We start from the raw sequence: 18,846 nt of genomic DNA on the forward strand, positions 1-18,846 counted from the left end.
TTATTAATGGTCACCAAGGGTGAGAGGGAGGGGAAAGGGGGAGTTTTTGTTTAGAAGGTGTTGCATTTATGTGAATGGTGGTGGGAAGCTTTGGATAAGAATGTGGATAAGGGTGGTACATCTTGAAAATGTGATCAATGTGATTGAGTTGTAAATGTAGACATTGTTTTGGCATGTATGTTTTCACCACAATAAAAAGGAGAGAAATTAATTGGCCCTTTTTAGCCAGATGCAAAGCCCGTCTGAGAATAAGAAATCAAAATGGCCACTTGTGCCAGGTACAAACCTTGCCAGAACAAGAGGGAGTTCTCAAAGAGTTCTAGCCTCAGGAACACGCCTAGAAGACAACTTGACATTGAAAAATGTTTCTGACTCACCATACCAGATTCCACCAGTTCCCAAGTGTACTTATAAACCAATAAAAGAAAGACCCCCGCTTTGTAAGACCCTCAGCTCAAGTAAAGACATACCTAAGATCCAGTCATTGTAACTTCCCTGCTGGAAACCCCCCAACTGCCTTTAAAAATCCTGTAGTCACGCTGCTTGAGCAAGCTCATTACCTCTTTCAGTTTGGAGGAACCCTGTCCATGAACAGCTTCTGAATCAATAAATCCTATTGATGAATTGAATTAGTTGATTTTTTTTCCATTAAACACATACAATGTAATTTTATTGAGCCATAAAGAGAAATAAAGGTCAGATATCTGCTACAGCCCAGATGAACTTTAAACATCCCATGCTGAGTGAAAGAAAACAGACACAGAAGGCCACATGTTGTGTCTGGCTGCTTGGGGCAGGAATGGGGCTGGGCTCTCACACATGGACCAGGCATCTGTCCTAGGTGTTAGGGTCTCACGGTTTAGGAAGGAGGTGGGTACAACATCCTCATGCCCAGGGACCTGCCCCAGCCTCTCTCCCACTCTCCCACCCTCTGCCCCCAACCCTGCCTCTTCCACCCTCACCCCTGCTCCCCAGGTGGTCGGGTGCCATCCAGACCTCATTCTGCCTCCCATCCCCTAGCCCAGCATCCTCAGCTAAGTGGGCCCCAGCACCCACACTGCCAGCATCCCTGGGCATAGCCAGGCAGGCACAACTGTGCCCCACCTCGCTGAACTCAATTCACAATGACCAACAGGCGGAACCGTTCAAACATCCAGCAAAAGATTACACACAGAAGCACGATATAACCACATAATGGAGTACTTTTCAGCCACATCCACAAAAGAGAATGAAGTACTGATGCAAGCTTCAGTGCGCATATGCCTTGAAAACATTATGCTGAGTGAAAGAAGTGAGGCTTTAGGGATCACGTAATATTGTAGGATTCTATTTATGTGAAGCACAAAAAACAAATCAAACCCGCTGCCGTCGAGTTGATTCCGACTCATAGTGACCCTATAGAACAGAGTAGAACTGCCCCATAGAGTTTCCAAGGAGCGCCTGGCAGATTCGAACTGCTGACCTCTTGGTTAGCAGCTATAGCACTTAACCACTACGCCACCAGGGTTTCCAATCCACTGAGACAAAGTAGATAAGTGGTCACCAGGGGTTGGGGAGGGGGTTGTTGTAGTTGTTAGGTGTCGAGTCAGTTCTGACTCAGAGCAACCCTATCTGTGTACAACAGAACAAAACACTGCCTGGTCCTGCACCATCCTCACAATCATTGTGCTTGCGCCCATTCTTGCAGCCACTGTGTCAATCCATCTTGTTGAGGGTCTTCCTCTTTTTCGCTGACCCTGTACTTTACTAAGCATGATGTCCTTCTCCATGGACTGATCCCTCCTGATAGGAGATCAGTAGGGGAGCGACTACTAAATGAGCCTGAGGTTTCCTTTGGAGACCTTGGAATTGTTGTAGGGGAAAAAAATCACAAAGTTTTGTAAAGCAAAAAGACAGTTTTATTGGGTATATATTCAAAAAGACAAAAGTTGAGAAGCAGGCAGGCTAGCTGCCAGAGCTAATGTCTGCCCAAGTCCAAGGAAATATTACAGAGTAAGCAAGAATGGGAAAACAGATGAGCACGTTTCACAGTCAGGTCTGCCGGAAATTACAGAACAGACAAAAGGGGGAAAACAGGCAAGCATGCTGCCACAGTCAGGTCTGCCCGAGTCTACGGAAGGTTCCGGAGTCATCAGTATATACTAACATTACAAATGGGCAAAACCTTCACCTTTTCAGATTGGTCAGAAACTGTCACCCCACATTTTGAATTGTCTTTCTTAACAATCAATCATTGGTACAGGTTTCAGTAATGACAGGAGGGTCTTCATTGGTCCAACAAATTTCTATTCGCTGTATGTTAATAGACAAAGGTAACAGTGGGAAGTCTTTTGTGTTGTTTGATTAGCTTTATGTGCAAATTCCCTGAAAGATATTTTCCAAGATTATCTTAGCTATTGTCTTTGTACCCCAGGGCCCAGATGATGTGTCCTTGTGAATCCTTGTGAGCCCAACTCCAGCTAGGCCACGTTCCCTATACTCAAGGACAGGGAACGATGACTCCAATATTATTTCCTAAAGCGGAACTCAGTGGCGAATGTACCGAATGCCCAACAGGGCCTTGTGAATGTGCTAAATGCCACGGAAGTTTTCTCTTTAAACGGTTGATTTTATGTTGTGTCGATTTCACCTCAATAAAAAAAGCCAGGGAGAAAACAAAAAATTCACTCAGCTCCTGCTGGGCTCTTTTGGGGTACTCCCCTGGGGAAGCCCACCACGGTGCAGGAAGGCCGACTTACCTGAAACGGTGCTGGGGAGGCAGTGTGTCCACGAGTCAGCTGGCAGCCTGGCCTCCGGGCGACGGTCAGCACCAACCTTCAGCCCTCTGAGCTGCCACGTAGTTGTCTACCTGGTCACATGTCCAGGTGACAGCATCCCCAGCTGATGTCTGAGCGCAACTGCACGAGAGACCCCAATCAAGGGCTGCCTAGCAAAGACCTCCCCAAATTCCCAGTGAAACATGTTGTTTGACACCAAGAGAAAATAAAATAAGAAAATATAGCCGCACCCCAGAAAATGGCCTGGAAATGTGTTCATGTTTAGCATGAAGATTGGCCCACTAACATGGGTCTTCCAGGCTGAAGAGAGGAGCCCTGGACCCCGCGGGTGACCAGCTGTGGTTCCTGGGCCACATCCATATTACCTGATTAGGGTCCTGCCGTGGAACAATCAAGCCAGTGAAACGTACTCCAAGTCAGAAAGAGTGAGAAAGTTTATTTAGGGGATGTATACATCACCGGGAACCTAACAGCAACACAGGCTGTCTCTATGGAGTCCCAAAGAGCGATTTTACGTTAACGCTTACATAGAATCTTACAAGGGTTAGAAGTGTCTTTGTGGCCCGCAGATGGCCGGAGGAGTTATTCATTACAAGATAGAGACAAAAGACTCTTTATCAGACTGAAGAGATATATGCTGGACATCTTTTATCAGGCTAAAGACATACATATTAGACACCTGGGCTCTGATTTTCCTGTAGGGGGCTTGTAAGTCACAGGCGGTTGGACAGAACAAAACAAAGTTATTTGCATCAGATTGAAACAAAGAACAAAGTCATTAGCATTAGGTCAAAACAAGTCATTAACAGAGGAATGTGAAGGAGGGTTCAGGCAGAGGAAGGAGAAAAACTTACACACGTTCATCCTGGCGGTAGTTATGTCAAGCTCTCAGTCACCCATTTTGGAAAGGAGAAAACATGTATTAGGGTCAAACCCAGCCACCTTTAAAAGTCATAAGAAAAACTGTCAGCCCAGGACACAGCGAGACGGTTTGTGACCATGTGTGTGGCACTGGAGGCAGCTGGGGCAGAACGGAGGCCCCAAGGCTCGAGCAGGACACCAACACTCCATGTCCATCTGCCAGGTGGACACAGTCGAGGCAGCAACACAGGGCGCCTGAGATGGCCCATAGAAGCCTAACTATGGGCTCAGACTGGCCAATCCCCTCACACATGAAAGAGCACTCATCTGTGGGAGAGGGGTGGGCAGCGCTAGCAAGCCGGAGTCAGGGGGAGAGGGAAGAAGGCTGGAGAAGCTGCAGAGCGGGGAGAGTCTGGATGATCATGGAGTGGTGGTAGTGAAAACCCCAGTCAACACCCTTCTCCCCCCACTTTCTTCGTCTTGCTAACCACAAGCTTGTTTTGAGCAACATTTTTCAGGAAGTCGCAGCAGGTAGTGCCTCCATCCACTGAACTAGCCCCAAGCTATACCTTGAAGCATGCGCAAATGGAAGAGACCAAGTCCTTCAACCCATCCTGGACCCGATTGTCTCAGGAAAGAACAATATTTCCCAGCCCATGATTTCACCCGATTCCATTTTAGAAGCGAGGGGTCCCACTACACACACATCCGATGGAAGATGATTTAATATCCGGACCTCCAAGTATAGGCATGGGAGGGCTAAAGGCTGAGAGTTCCGGGTACCAAACCCAACCCCCGATGCCACTGAAAACAAAAATCTCCCCAGCCCCCTCAGATGGTGAGCACGTGACCTTATCCACTTTGTGTTTCCCTTAAAACTGGTGGTGCAGCGTCTGTCGTATTTCCATCGGCTGATAGGACGGGACAAGAACCCTTGCTCAGTTACGGTAGAGGGGGCGCTTCTGGAAGCTGAGGTCAACAGTCTTCTAGGGCTCTCAGCTGCTCCATTCAGAGGCTTTTGCCCCCCAAACCAACTGCATTCTCCCTCAGACCTTGCAGCTTGGGCCCCCCGCCTCCAGGCCTGCATGGCCTACTGCTTGCTGTCCCAGCCATCTTCGTGGGGGAACCCTGGCACAGGCCCTGTGCTGGGAGCCGGTGGTTTTCTGCAGGCACACACCCCATGCTCTTGGACATCTCTTTATGTTTAGGAGGGTGGGATGGATGTCCTTGTGCCCTGGGGATCTGTGTCAGGCCAGCCAGCATTCAAGATATGGCCCTTCCTGCCAAATTTATCTCAGAGGCCTGGCAGGTGAGTCCTTCTCTGCTACCCCTCTCCAGTGCAGGTGGACCTATGAAGCCTAATGGGAGCCTGACTTCTAGCTTTCCTGTCCGAGCGTCTGCGTGTTGGGTGAATGGGATGCTGGATCTGATGTCCCTCTTAGGCCCCTTTCCGTTTTGTTCTTTCCTACCTCCTTTCGGCTGCCTGGAAAGTATGTGGTGATGGCTAGAGCTCTGGCAGCCATTTTGGATCATGAGGGGTGATATGGGATGAATTGTGTCACCTAAAAATATATGTTGAAGCCCTAACCCCCACTACCTCAGGATGTGACCTAATTTGTAAATGGGGTTGTTAGAGATAGAATTAGTTAAGTGAAGGTGTGGTCATCCTGGAGTAAGGTGGGCCTGCAATTCATGGTCTGTGTCCTCATCAGAAGAAGAGAAGAGGCAGTCCTTCAAGGGCCCCAGGCAGAGAAAGGAAGAAGCCCCCTCCACTGCCTTTACTTAGATCCTTCCATCCCATTGAGGAGGCCAGGCCTGGCCCCAGGGCAAGAGCATCTTTATTGAAGCTGGTGACTTGAGCAGGAGAGGGTGCCTTTCAAAGACACATAGGTTGTAGGTGTGCCAGGGGCCAAGGTAGCCTGGGGCTGGGGTCAGAGTCTCAGCCAAAAACTATGGGTCAGAGGGAGATTTTGTCCTCGTACACGGACAGCAGCAGCAGGATGACCCAGCCGCCCAGCAGGCCCACGTTGTGCAGCAGAAAGAGCAGCCAGGGCCGCGGGTCCCGCACGTGCAGCATGGCTGGGAGCTGGGGAGCAGATGGGTCCAGTCAGCGGCAGCTGGGCCCCCACCCGACCGGATCCCGGGCAGCCTCCCCCCGCCCCCGTTCGCCCACCACCGCACCATGTCGCAGAGCGCCACATAGAGGAAAAAGCCCGCGGCCACCGCCAGGATCCAGGCCTGGCTGTCCTCGCCGACGCCGACCGCGAGCGCCACGTAGAGGCCGAAGAAGGCTGTGAGCGCCGAGACCAGGTTCAGCAGCAGCGCGCGGCGCACCGACAGCCCGGCGTACAGCAGGGTTGCGAAGTCACCTTGCAGGGGGCGGGGGGGGGGGGGGGGATTCGGACCGAGATGTGCACCTCATCCAAGTAGACTATGCCCCCGCCCCAGGTGTCGCCCACCCTCCCCCATTGAACCCCGTCTCCCGCTCCCCCCACCCTTCCCTCTCTGGATGTCCTGCCTGCCCCAGGTATCCTCCAGGGCCCCAGGCTGGCCCTGCCTCCTCACCCAGCTCATGTGGCAACTCGTGGCAGAGCACAGCCAGCGAGGTGGCCAGCCCGGTCTTCCAGGAGGAGGCGAAGGCGGCGCCCATGGCCAGCCCGTCGGCGAAGTTGTGCACGGCGTCACCCAGCGTGATCATGTAGGGCAGAAGCCGCGACTCTGGAGGCGGTCACAGCAGGCATGGGTCCCGGGTTCACGGGGGAACCCACTTCTCAGGTCCCCCCTCACCCCCAGCCCGCAGTCCACACCAAATCACACTCGGACTGCCCAGGTGCCTCAACACCCCCAGGCCTCCCTGAGTGCTTACCTGAGCTCAGTTTCGGGGTCTCCTGACTCTGCTGGTCTGGGCTTTCTGCCACGACCTGGGGGGATCCATGTGGATGAGGCTCCGGCAGGGGAAGTGGAGGAGGGGTGCAGGGCTGGGTCCCCAGTCAGCATTGGACGCCAGTGGAGGAGGTCTTGGGGTGGGGCCTGAGTGTAGGAGTGGGAAGGGGCTCCTGGAGGGCGCTTAGTATAGGATGGGGGAGTCAAGGTGCTCACTCACCAGGTCAGCCTGCGAACCCTCCTGGGGCTGCCTGGGTGGCTGGAGCTGGCTGGGCTTCAGCTGCAGGGACATACTGTGGCTGTGGCCGCCACGGCTGCAGGACTTGCCCTTCTCCAGGTCCTGTGGAGAAAGCAGCTCAGGCCCTCCACTCCCCACCCCGCCTTGCCTGTCCTCCCGGGCCTGGGCTGTGGGGAGCCTGACCTCTGGATCCTGGGGCAGCAGCAGGTTGAAGAGGTTCTCAAACAGGAAGAAGGCATAGATGCCACCAAGCACAGCCAGGAGGCGCCAGGTGGACTGGGGACTGAGACCCTCCTCACCGTGGCTGTGATCGTTGTCATTGTCATAGCTGTGCAGCCCGAGCACCTGGGGGATGGGGTGCGGGGTCAGACTAGCATCTCGGGGCCCCCCCTCTTTCCCCTGCCTGTGAAGGAGGGCTCCCCCAGTAGGGTGTGCCCTGGAGGGTGGGAAGAGGAGTCCCGTGAGGGGAAGGCTGTGGGTGTCTGAAGCCTGACCTGCGGTGTCAGGTGCAGAAGGGCATCGCCAGTGAGCGCGCCTACAGCCATGCTGAGAAAGGTCTGGATGATGTAGTGAGTGGCAGTGGGGCAGCCCTTGCAGGCCAGCAGTGCACCCGGCACCGAGAGCAGGCAGATGAGCAGCGTGGCCAGTGAGCCATACAGGTACTCTGGGCAGAGGAGGGGGGAGTGAGGGGGGGCATGAGTCCTCCCATCCCCTATCCCTGCCCCTAGCCCTGCTTCCAGGTGAAGGAGCCTGACTCAGGCCTCTGCTCATGGTGACCCTCCAGCTCAAAGCCCTCACTCCCCTTCCTCCTTTCCCTTTCTATCCTCAGCTCCTCCTACCCCTGCCCAGGGCTTGCCACTCCTCCCCCAGCCCAGTGCCCTCTGCCCACCATCACCTCTTCCTCCCGAGTGCATCCCACTGTCCACACTGTCAGCACCCCTGGCACAGCCAGACAGACACAACTGGGGAGGCACTCACTCTCTGCCTGGCTGAGCTGGTCCTGGGTGGGGTTACTGGGCTGGGGGCTGCAGGCCCCACTCAGCTGCTGCTGCACCAGGGCAGGGCTGAGTTGGGCCCAGGCCTCAGGGGCCACCCCGGTCTGCTCTGACAACCCATACACGGCCATCACATCGCTCGGGCTCAGGCATACCTGGCGGTGGCAGGGTGGGATGTCAGGGGCTGAGCAGAGCTGTGGAGCCCACCTCCCCAGGACCCTGGCCACAGAGTACTCACTGTGTCCCACACATTGGAGCTGCTGTTGGGGGTGGCAAGGGGCACAGGGCCCTGGCGGCTATGGCTGCTGTGGTCACTGTGGTCCTGGGACCCATGGGCCTCCCCTTCTCCTCCTATCCCCAGGCTCTCCATCAAGGCGGCCAGCTCTGGCAGGGGGAGATAGCCAATGGCCACCATTCTTCGGTGTGGGCCCAGCTGTGTTCTCCAGGAGAGGGGCACAGGGGTGAAGATCCATAGGCCACAGGCCCTCCTCAGCCCTGCATGTATACCCAGCAGCCCCATGGCACCGCTCGCCTGCTCCAGGCCGGACCTCACCAGTCAGTGTAATGTTGGGGGCCTCGCTGTTGTGTTGCCGAAACACAAAGTCCACGAAGTACTGTGGGGTGGGCAGGGCGTGGAAGCAGGCGCCACTCTTGACGTGGTCCAGGAGGGCGGCCAGGGCTGGGCCGGGGCCCCCAGGGCCATCCGCCGATGCTTCTTCCAGCAGCTGAGGTACGTCCACACAGGCCTGGGGGAGAAAGGCAGCCCCGCCCTCAGGGTCCGCCACTGCCTCGAAGCCTCCTGCCAGCACCTGCCCGGGGAACATCACCTCCTCAAGCCTTTTCTGGATTCCTCACCACCTCCTCCTGCCTCACCCCAACCTGGCCCCCTACCACAGCCTGGTCCACTGTGTTCAGCTTTCCCAGGCTCCCACCATCTCTCTGGTGCTCCTCCCTGCAGCCCAGAAGCCATGTCTGCTCTCCAGGCTGATATCTATGGCCGTCTTTCTCCATCCTTCTCCCCTGGAGCACCCCGCCACCACAGTTGCTGGGAATTTCCGGTGAGGCTTTGCCAGGTGTTCTCTTGCCATGGCCAGGCCCCGGGCCTCCTCTCCCCTGCCTCACCCACCTGCCAGAGCCCTCACCTCCTCCGAAGCACGCTGGGTGCCTCCCTGGATCTGGATCCTCTGGAGCAGCCGGCTCAGGCCCAGGGTCAGGGCCTCAGGGCGTTCAAGCGCAGCCAGGAAGTGGTCCGCGCGGGAGCCCCAGCGGCCCCCCTGGATGTCAGCACATGTGCCCTCAGGGTCGCTGAGGTAGAGGGCCACAGCCGCGCTGAGGCGGGCAATGTCCCCAGCGTGCAGGACAGGCTCCGGGGGAAGCCCTGGCTTCCCAGGCCAACCAAGGGCCAGCACATCCTCCACAGACAGACACTGTGGGCAGAGGGGCAGGTGGGCCGGGGCTGGGGCCACAGAGGACACCCCCTCCCTCACCCCCTATGCCTCCCTACCACTCTGGGATGCAAGTGGGGGCCTTGGGCATGGGCCTTTCTCCTCCTGGAACCACAGCCAATGTGACAACAAGGGGGTAGGGGACCCCAGGCTCCGGGGAGAACTGTGTGCCCCCAAGTCCCTGCCCACCCACCCCCAGCCTACCAGGGAGAACTGTGTGCCCCCAGTCACTCACCCACCTACACCCAGCCCACCAGGAAGAACTGTGTGCCCCTAGCCACTCATCCACCCACACCCAGACCCTGCCCACCAGGGAGAACTGTGTGCCCCAGCCACTCACCCACCCGCACCCAGCCCTCCGCCCACCCACTCCCAGCCCACCAGGGAGACCTGTGTGCCCCCAGCAACCCGCCCCCCCAGCTCACCAGGGAGAACTGTGTACCCCCAGCCCCCTGCCTACCCACCTCCAGCCCACCCCTTCCAGGACAGGCCCTGGTCACCTGGTGCCTCCCCCTGGAGTTTGCCCGGGGCCCTTTGTGGTAGCTGGGGTGAGGCGGGTGGGGGAGGGACGAGCCTGTCGGGTTCTTACCTTTCCACACGGCCCAGAGGTGCAGTGCACACGGGCCGCTAGCGTATTTAATAGGCCGCCCAGTGCCAAGCGGTCCAGAGCACCGCGACCCGACGTGAGCACAGTCAGCAGACGGACAGGCTCAGCTGCTGCTGCCACCACCAACAGTGTGGCCAACAGCAGCCCTGGGCCAAGTCGGGCCAGGTAAGCCATGCGCAGACCCCGGACTCTGTGCTGTAGGAGGAGGTTAACGTCTGCAGCTCGACCACCAGGGCTGCTTGGGCCAGACTGAGGCCGAGCTGGGACCTGCCCGGCTCAGGCACAAGACCTCTCCTAGGTATTTTCTGTGGGGCACTGTGATTGGCTGCCAACACGGCCACAGATTAGGCTTTCCAGTGGCAGATCCTCCCAGATAGTGCTGGGGGCGGGGGCCGCACCCCTTCCCCTGAAGGGGCAGCCTAAGCCTCTGAGGGAGCTTGGGGTGTCCCCCCGCCCCGTAACCCTTTCTCTGGGGCTGCCCTGAGCTGAGGGCCTGGGGACAGGTGATGCCACCACGATCACAGCGGGCCAGAGTCACAGCCTAGTCCCACTGGGGACATTCTCAGCCCTAGAGCCCGCCCCTCCTGGTGGAACCTTCCTGGCCCTGCTACTCAAAGCTTCTCAGAGGCTCAGAATCTTTGGGGCCTCAGTTGGGGGTGGGAGGTGGAGGATCTCATCTGGGGCAAGAGTGGAGAGAACAGATAAGCTCCTGGCAGAGTCATACGCCTTCCAGGCAAATTCCCCAGAAATAGACAAAGAGGGAGGAATGTGGTCTTCTCTCCTGCCCCTTGAGGGGGACTTTGTGGGCCAGACCCCTTCTGGGACTCAGGCGAGGTGCCTGGGGCCTGTGGGGAGAGGACTGGTCCCAGTACTGCCTCTTCCTGCTGATCATTCCTCGGCCTTTGCACCCCTGCGGCCTTATCTCTGGTGGCCCAATACTGCTGAGTCAGGAGGCTGAGGGCGGGGTGGACCCCAGGGCACCGACCCCCCCCCCCCGATGGATGTAGGTCTGTCCTGGGTACTGGGAGTCTCAGGACAACCTGGCCTCCTGACTCCCTAATCAGTCAGGTAACAAGTTGCTGCCTGCCACGTCAGCTCAGCCAAACCCTGACCCCAAGCTCTCTGCTATCCAGGGAGCTGGGCGTCTGCATAGGAGCCTTGGAATTCCCCTGAGGTGAGGTTGGAGGACTCTGTCCGCTGGCCCTGTGCCGATGGCAAGGCGGGCAACAGCAGGTAAGGTGGGGCAGCTAGCTACTCAACAGCAGGTAAGGTGGGGCGACAGCTCAGAAGGAACTCTAAGAATCTCGGGTTCCTGTTTGGAGAATGGGGCCTCCAAGAGATGGCATGCAGGTACTTGCGCACGTGTGCACACGTAACAGGACCCTCCTGCACACTTGCTGGGCACACATGGTGGCTCTTCTGACCCGAGCAAGAACATGGGCAGTGTAATATCCAGGGATCCTAAGAGCAGCTGGGAGAGGGGAACCTGGGGAGGGGCGAGGAGACACCTGCCTGCTGGAGGTTCAGATGATGCTTGTATGCCTGAGCCCGGTGCTGGGTCAGTGTGGTAGGAAGCAAGACAGAAGGAGGGCAGCTTCATGCCCAAACCACTGGACCAGGCTAGCCTCCTTTGAACTGCCTCTGGCCACCCCCTGCTCAAGGGGTCAGCACAAAGGTCCTGGCCCAGGTTCCTGGGTTGGTCTAAACAGGCCTCCCATGGCCCCACTTCATCCCTCTCCCCCAGCGTACCTCCTCTCAGTCACCAGCTTCCTGAAATCTTCCCATTGACCCATGGCTCCTCCTAAAGCCAGACCCTTCTCTGGGCCCCCGGACCCTCTGTCCTGCATCACCACACCCCTCTCCACTGCCATCCCTTCATCCCCACCATGTTCTCATTAAGGTCATCAAAGGCCCTCCTGCCAGTCCAATGGGGCTTTTCCTGTCACATCAACCTGCCCTTGACCCCACTCCATTCCACCTTCCTGTCTGGGGGCTTCTGCCCCCACTCCCGCCCTTCTGAGGCTCCTTTTCAGGGTCTCTCCCCAACCTAGCCCTGGAGAGTGCCCAGGCAGGTCCTGAGACCTTCTGTGCACAGACTGGTAGCTGGGATGGCATCCCCCTGTGCGTCAGGACTTCTTCTCACAGGACCTCTTTCTAGAACAGCAACCTTGTCCAACCACCCCCTGGACACCTGCCTCAACCCCAGCCCCCACATTTCCGCAGGAGCCCCACCTCCTCCCAGGTACTCAGTACCTTCTTTCCACCCACCACACCCATCATACACCCTTTAACCCTGCAGACAGACCGGTTCTGCCCTAGCACAGCCTCCAGGTCATTCCGGGCTGCCTCTCCCAACCCATTAATATAGCAGTAGTCTCTGGGTGCAAGGTGAAAGCCAGTCCCCCCGCCACCCTTTCAGCTGCCCCTCCCCACCTCTGCTTCAGGAACAGGATTCCACCATAGACCCTGACTTCCTGCCAAGAAGCAGCCTTGTTTCAGGAGAAATAAAAGTGCTACAGTTACTCTGCCTGCCATTGTCCTGATTCCAGTTGTTAAAATGTGAAAGACAAGTGCATCTCACAACCGAGGTGTACTGTTGTGTGATTTGTTTGGTTTCCTTACAGGGCAGGGTGCTGTTGGCACTCATAGTCCTCTAGTGCTCGTGAACAGACACCCCCAGCCCTGGGCAAGGGCCACTAAGCCCCGGGGCCCTCTTGGCATGGGCCTACCATGAGCTGTCCACAGGGCCCCACATGAGCTAGGGTTTAAGGAGGGCCCTGCAAGGGAAGGCTTGACCCACCCTGCAGCTGGGAGCGTGGGTGCCCCACCCTCTTCTGTGGGCCCTCAGATGCCTCTCTGTTCATGGTGAGGGACAGGTGGTCTGGCAGGAATCCATGAGGACTGGCAGTTGGCTGGAGCCTGGGGCAGGATGGACAACACTGCCCCTGCCCCTGAAACATGCCCTCAGCTAGAGGGGAGCGTGCCTGCAGCCTCTTCTACTGCTGGACTCAAGCCACACCTGGTCCAGGTGCTGCAGAGCCCCCGACACAAATACGAAGGCCGCCCCTGAGCTTAGCCTGCTGCTCCCAAACTGGCATCTGGGCTCTTTTTGACGAAACGGGCTATGTGAAGGACACGGGGGCAGTGACAGAGCCAGCTCCCACACTGGCGGGGGGTGGGGGGTGGGTACAGCACAAGGCCACAGAGCTTGGAGCACCCTCTCCAGAAGCAGATGGGAGACCCAACACCAGGCCCAGAGAGTGACAGAACACACAGGCTAGCCTCTGGGAGACCCCATAGCATGTGCAAGGTCAGACAGCATCTTTATTGTAGGCAGGACAGGAATACGCCCTTGGGTTGAGGCCATGCCCCCAAGCACTGATGCCTCAGACACATGGACAACACCCGTGACCATCCAGGAAAGAGCCACCACGGAAAAGGCCACCCCCAGGCCAGGGTGGGGGCCGAGCCTCAGGCGTGCAGGAAGCGGTTGAAGGCATTGTAGGCTGACTCCAGGTCAAAGAGCATCTGGCGCACCTGGGAGTCGTCCAGCTCATCCGAGGCGGACATGCCGCTCAGGGTCTGCAGCCTGGAGGGAATGTGGTGGGTGTGTGGCTGTGTGGTGGGGAGTGGGAGAGCCTGGGGATAGTGGGGGGGGGGGCAGGGAGTAGGGTGGTGGGGGACAGGGAGCGGGACAGGAGCTCCCAGGGCTGGGAGGCTCTGCCCAGCAAGGACAGACTCACCACTGACTGACCGTCTGGCGGCCCTCAAAGTCGGGGGGCAGGTGGCTCATTCGGTGCATGGTCTCCATCAGCTCCCGCAGGTCAGGCTGGATCTGCAGACACCACAGCCCCACTTGGACCCACCACCCCAGGCACTCACCTCCCAGGAAACAGGAGAGCCCCACAGCCCTAGCTCCTAGCAGCCCCAGCCCCAACCCCAGCAGGTGGGCGACCTCGTCCATAGCTCGGATCTCCAGGCGCAGCTTGTCCATCACTGTGATGAAGAGCTAGGGGGAAGGCACTGAGTGAGTCCACTGCCTGGTTGAGCCTGAGCTGGGGCGGGGGGGTAACTGCAGCCGTTCTCCTGGCCTCTCGCCTCCCAGGCCCCTCGCCTGTCCTCTCCTCCTCAGCCTCGGCTCCTGCCTTTGCTGGGCCCTCCTCACCGCACCCCTGTCCTGCTGCCCCTTGGCATCCTGGCATGTGGCTCCCCAGGTCCCACACCTCCCAAGGGTACCTGAGGCACTCAAGCCCCTGCCCAGTGTGACCCTGAAGGCATGGGGCACCACCTGCGTGTCTGGATGTCCCAGCCACGGGGATTCTCTAATGCCCAGGGGGGAAGCAGTTGAAAGAGACTGGTGGATACCCACATACACTTCAAGGAAGGGCACGACCCCAGGAGCTCCGCCAGGGTGGATTCCATACTCGTCCCAGCAGAATGCCCCCCAGGAGTGGCTCCTCTCCCCCATCACACGCTGCCAGGGTTCTGGGGGGAGCTGCCTAGAGACCCTGCCTCCAGGGAGACAGCCTGCCCATCTCTCTTATCCCTGACTCAGAGCTCATTCCCAGCTGGGGACCGGTGCCCCAACGAGTCAGGATCCCAACCAGTTCAGGACGCTGGGATCCTGGGTGCACCCCCCACCCCCCAGATGGGCCCCTGCCCACCGAGACAACGTCGGCAATGCAGCGGTTGAGGTTGCCCTTGTCATCCTTTATGGTGATGGGCCGGTCCTCCTTGATCCTCTCCATGGCCAGCGGGCAGTCCAGCTGCAGGGAGGGTGGTGTGGGTACCTGGCCTCAAGGAAACGATGCCCTGGAGCAGATGGGCCCCGCCCCAACAGCATCCCCATACACCCCCTATTGGGGCAGAGGACTGAGAACTCACGCGAAACTTGCGACAGAACTCATCGATGGAGCTGATCTCGGAACCCTGGACCTGCCGGAAGGCAGCTTTGTATTGGACCAGGAGCCGGGAGCAGGCAGCCGTGTACCTGGGAGGCCAGGGCTGTGTCAGCACATGCCCAACCATGCTGCACACCTTGCTGCTCCCCTGGGCCATCCAGACACACAGATAGCTCTCCTAGGAAGAAAGAGGCCTGGTGCGTCCAATGAAAAAGCTCTGGAGAGCAGAGGAGGACGTGCCACAAACCTGGGCAGCCTGTGTGGCCTAGCCTTTTGCCCCCTGACCATGCTGTCCATCCCTCAGCCTGGCTCTCGTTGACAGCCGACCTACACACTAGACAAGCCCTGTACACTACTATGCATCAGGTCCCTGGTGGCTGCCTGAGACCCTCCCACAGGTGAGGGGACCCCCAGGGAGCACAGTAGGAAGCATGCCCCTCCCCTGGGATCTTCTACCACAGCTGCCAGCCTGATGGCTAGATACAGTGCGATGGATCCCTTTTGTGTGGGTTTTCTTGCCGTGGTCATGTAACTCCCACCCAAGTGATTGGGCAGGACTCTTGTGATAAGGTAATTGTGGCCCACCAAAGGGACCAGTTGCTTTGCCATCCTGCTGGACTTGAAATGAGCCACCTCAGAGGTGGGAAAGACAGCATCCCACCACCATCAAGTAAGAACAGCCAGGAACCAGCAAGTCCTTTGGATTTGGGATCCCTGTGCTGAGAAGCTCCTAGAAGCAGATCAGGAGAGAAGATGAGCTGTAACCCTGAAGACAGTGAAAAGTGGTGGCAGGAAAGACCTGCCAGCAGGAGATGGCGAGGTGAGCTTCCCAGCCCACAGAGTGAGAAAGCTGAGTGCCTCTGGGCAGAGGCCCAGGCCCAGGGAGAGGCATGTCTCCCAAGCGTGGCTAGGAAGAGGTTGTCCTGACTGAAGAACTGTATCCTGAGTGTTCCTGAGCTTGATTTATAACCTGTTCCTTCCCTATTAAACCCCATAATCGTGAGTAGGGTCTCTGAGTTCTGGATGGCCACTGCAATGAACTAATGAAGCTGACAGAAAAGTAGAATGCCGTGGAAGAGGTGGTTGACGTCAGAATTAGCAAACACGGTGGAGAGAAGAGACCATATCTTTACCTCACATGAATCACCTCTGGGCTGCTTAGCTTGATTCTCCCTCCCCCTTGTGAAGTTAGAGGAGGTCAGACACCACCCCCACATGGTTTTTACATGGGGGCAAAGGGAGAGCCCTGGGGCTCCTGCTCCCACCGGCCACCCAGGCCACAAAGGGCAGGAACAGGCTTCTGACGACAGGTACAGGGTGACACCGGGCACCGGCCAGAGGCCATAGGGTGGTATGCTACAGACTCACTCATTAGGGGTGACACAGTCTTTGATGTATGCCTTCTCCAGGGCCTGCATCGTCTTCACAACCGCAAAGAGCTCTGCCATGTTGTCGTACCTGTGGGTATGCTACCTGTCAGACCCCCATTGAAAGTGCAGTTGAGCAGACACCTCTGCCCACCTCCCTAGCCAGGCCTGACCACTGTCCTCCCCGGCCCTTGAGGTGCGGGTGGGCAGAGAAGCTGCTCTGAGGAGGAGACCGGTGGGCATGGGGGATTGCATGAGGGCCCTGGACTCACTTCTCACGCTCACGGGCGTTCTTGTACAGCTTCACTTCCTGTGGAGAGAGCGGGGAGTGTGTCAGACCAGCACCACAAAGGCGGCTAGGGACCCTGATGAGGGTCGCAGGGCGTGATCCCATGGCGTGTGCTGTTATCTGGCACTCACCTCATACAGCTCAGGCTTGTTCCCTGGAGCTGCAACAGAGCAGGCAGAGCTGGCAGGTGGCCATGGAGGCAACCAGGACATATGCCCCCTCCACCCTAGCCCCCTTCACAGATGCTGCCCCTGTGCTGTATACCAAAGAGCCGTAGGGAACTGGAAGACAGGGTTGGTGTCTCCGCCCCCTACCAGCTTGCGGGAGGACCAGGCAGGGGATGTTGCCTGGGGGCCAGGAGACTAGGTGTCAGGCCTGGCCCCCCCACTCAGTTGCTGCTCCTCAGCCCCCTCGCCTGCACAGTGGGGTGACGGCACCTGGTGAGCGGCATCGTACAACAGGACTCACACTTCCTTTGCAAACTTTAGGCCTGGACCACGCCCAGGCTTCGTGACCCAGGAGGCCAGGACACCTGAGGTTCAAGAACTAAAGGTTCACCTTCTCTGTGCCTACAGCTCCGGCCACCCGAGTTATAGCTCCCTGCCCGTCAGCCCTGCAGCAGGGACAGACAGCTCCAGCGACACTTACCTCCCAGGCCTGGAGTGGCTGGGATCCCGTGGAACATGCTGGAGGTGCAGGTGGTGCAGCACAGATCTCAGTGTGACCCTGAATGGGAAACACCCGACCCACCTGGGACCTGTCAGGAAGAAATGAGGCCAAAACCAAGGCACGGGGGTCAGGGGCCCGAGTGGAAGCTCAGAATGGCTCAAAGAGTGGAGCCTTTAGGTGGGCAATGTGCCACAGTAAAAGAAATGGGGGCATCCAGGATGGCCCTCCTAGGCCAGGATGCCAGTGGCTGGGGCCAGAGGGCAGCAGTGGAGGCAATTCCAGACTGGTTTTCGAGGTAGAGCCATGAGGCCCCGTTGAAGAGTTTGAAATTGGGGTGAAAACCAGGAAGGAGCCAAGACTGATGGCAGGGTGAACTGAGACAGGCAGAGCAGAGGAGCAGGCGTGGGGGCAAGCAGGCAGATGCCAGGCGTATCCTGGTTGGGGCCCTTGGTTTCAAAGGCAGTCACCATCAACGGTGACTGGTCACCATGAAGACAGCGTTTAACACCTGGGAGTGCGTGGGTACCTGGGCATAGTGGCCAGTGGGGGAGGATACGAACTGGAAAAAAGCATGTCACCTATGTTAAGAAAAAGTGGTGCTAGAGAAGGAGGTATGGCTTGTGTTAAATTCTGATTGGGCACAACCAGAAAAGAACTGCTGGGTGGGCGCCCAGGAGCTGAGGGAGAGAGCCTGATCAGAGCAGGTAGAGAACCACACGGTGGGATGCCACTCAGAACAAACGTCAATGTCCCATGGCTACAAGCGAACAGTAGACCTCACCAACCAGCCAAGGGGCAGGCAAAGCCGGGCTCCAGGGAAAGCTGGAGCCCTGGTGGCGCAGTGGTTAAGAGCTCCGGAGGAGATCAAAAGGTTAGCAGCTGGAATTCGCCAGCTTCCTTGGAAACCCTACGGCGCAGTTCTACTCTGTCTACACTAGTCGGCACGGTGTTTGGTTTGGTTTAGGGAAAGCACAGCGTAACCGTTGTGAGCTTCAGGTTGCCACAGGCCATCTGGCAGACAGTGGTGGCGACCCCCGGCTGGGGCAGCTAGAATTCGCAGAACTTAGGGGCGGACCGGATGTGGGGCCTGGGACGCCCAGGTCTCTGTCCTGGGCGATAGGGGGTGGCCACGCAGTCTGAGATGCTCAGACAGAACAAGGGGCTCCGGCGCAGTCCAGTGGAGAGAGGCCCGGGGAGCCGCGGATCAGGGGTCTGGGCTCCAGACACGAGACAGCTGGCGAGGGGCGCGGGGCAACTCCCCTAACCCCGGGGAAACGGCTGCAAGCCACGAGCCGCTCCGCCGGGAGCCCCCGCACTCCGGGACCCCGACCCGGCCGAGTCTACCCCTCGGCGCGAAGGCCGAGACTTCACGAAATGGGGGGGCGGGCAGAACCCCGAGCGAAGAGGCAAGGCGCAGCCCCCGTCGGGGGAGACGAGACCCCAAACCGTGGAGTGTAAACACCGGGACGCGCCTGGCGGCCCAGGAAGCCCCAGCGGGGGGAGGGGTCCCTCTAGCGACCGCACGACGCCCGGACACTCCAGAGCCCAGACCAGAGTCGTCCTCTCTCGCCCGGCCTCACCACCTCCTCCCCTCGGCTCCGGCCCCAGGTACCTGGCTGCCTCCGCGGCTCCGGGAGATGGCGCCGGGGGCGGGACGCTCCCGACCGATGGCCCGGCGCTCGACCCTCACGCCTGCGCCTGCGCACGGCGGGGACACTCCCGATCTACCGCTCGGCGCTAGCCCGTCCCATCGGCGCCCTGGGGCGGAGCGGCCCTGACTTCCGGCCACGCCCCCGACGCGGCTGGGGGCGGAA

At 58.3% G+C, this 18,846-nt stretch overlaps 2 protein-coding genes across 3 annotated transcripts; both read right to left on the reverse strand.

Annotated features, from left to right (window-relative positions):
- Positions 1–5,289: 5,289 nt before the first annotated feature.
- Positions 5,290–10,385, reverse strand: SLC39A4 (solute carrier family 39 member 4). Its single transcript, XM_064268264.1, has 12 exons — positions 9,789–10,385; positions 8,897–9,181; positions 8,308–8,500; positions 7,993–8,138; positions 7,738–7,909; positions 7,254–7,423; positions 6,943–7,104; positions 6,742–6,861; positions 6,505–6,559; positions 6,204–6,356; positions 5,820–6,007; positions 5,290–5,724 (listed from the first exon to the last, which is right to left on the reverse strand). The coding sequence occupies exons 1-12, from the start codon at positions 9,978–9,980 to the stop codon at positions 5,596–5,598; spliced, it is 1,965 nt and encodes a 654-aa protein (XP_064124334.1). The 5' UTR covers positions 9,981–10,385; the 3' UTR covers positions 5,290–5,595.
- Positions 10,386–13,110: 2,725 nt separating this feature from the next.
- Positions 13,111–18,771, reverse strand: VPS28 (VPS28 subunit of ESCRT-I). Of its 2 annotated transcripts, XM_003422925.4 has the most exons (10): positions 18,645–18,771; positions 17,012–17,120; positions 16,495–16,523; positions 16,347–16,384; positions 16,076–16,165; positions 14,691–14,796; positions 14,471–14,572; positions 13,762–13,815; positions 13,550–13,641; positions 13,111–13,395 (listed from the first exon to the last, which is right to left on the reverse strand). In XM_003422925.4, the coding sequence occupies exons 2-10, from the start codon at positions 17,046–17,048 to the stop codon at positions 13,278–13,280; spliced, it is 666 nt and encodes a 221-aa protein (XP_003422973.1). In that variant the 5' UTR covers positions 17,049–17,120; positions 18,645–18,771; the 3' UTR covers positions 13,111–13,277. The 2 variants fall into 2 exon arrangements, with proteins under 2 accessions (XP_003422973.1, XP_010600458.1); XM_010602156.3 differs by lacking the exon at positions 13,762–13,815.
- Between the last annotated feature and the right edge of the window lie 75 nt (positions 18,772–18,846).

This window comes from Loxodonta africana, chromosome 14 (assembly GCF_030014295.1).
Source record: "Loxodonta africana isolate mLoxAfr1 chromosome 14, mLoxAfr1.hap2, whole genome shotgun sequence".
Classification (NCBI taxonomy): Eukaryota; Metazoa; Chordata; class Mammalia; order Proboscidea; family Elephantidae; genus Loxodonta; species Loxodonta africana.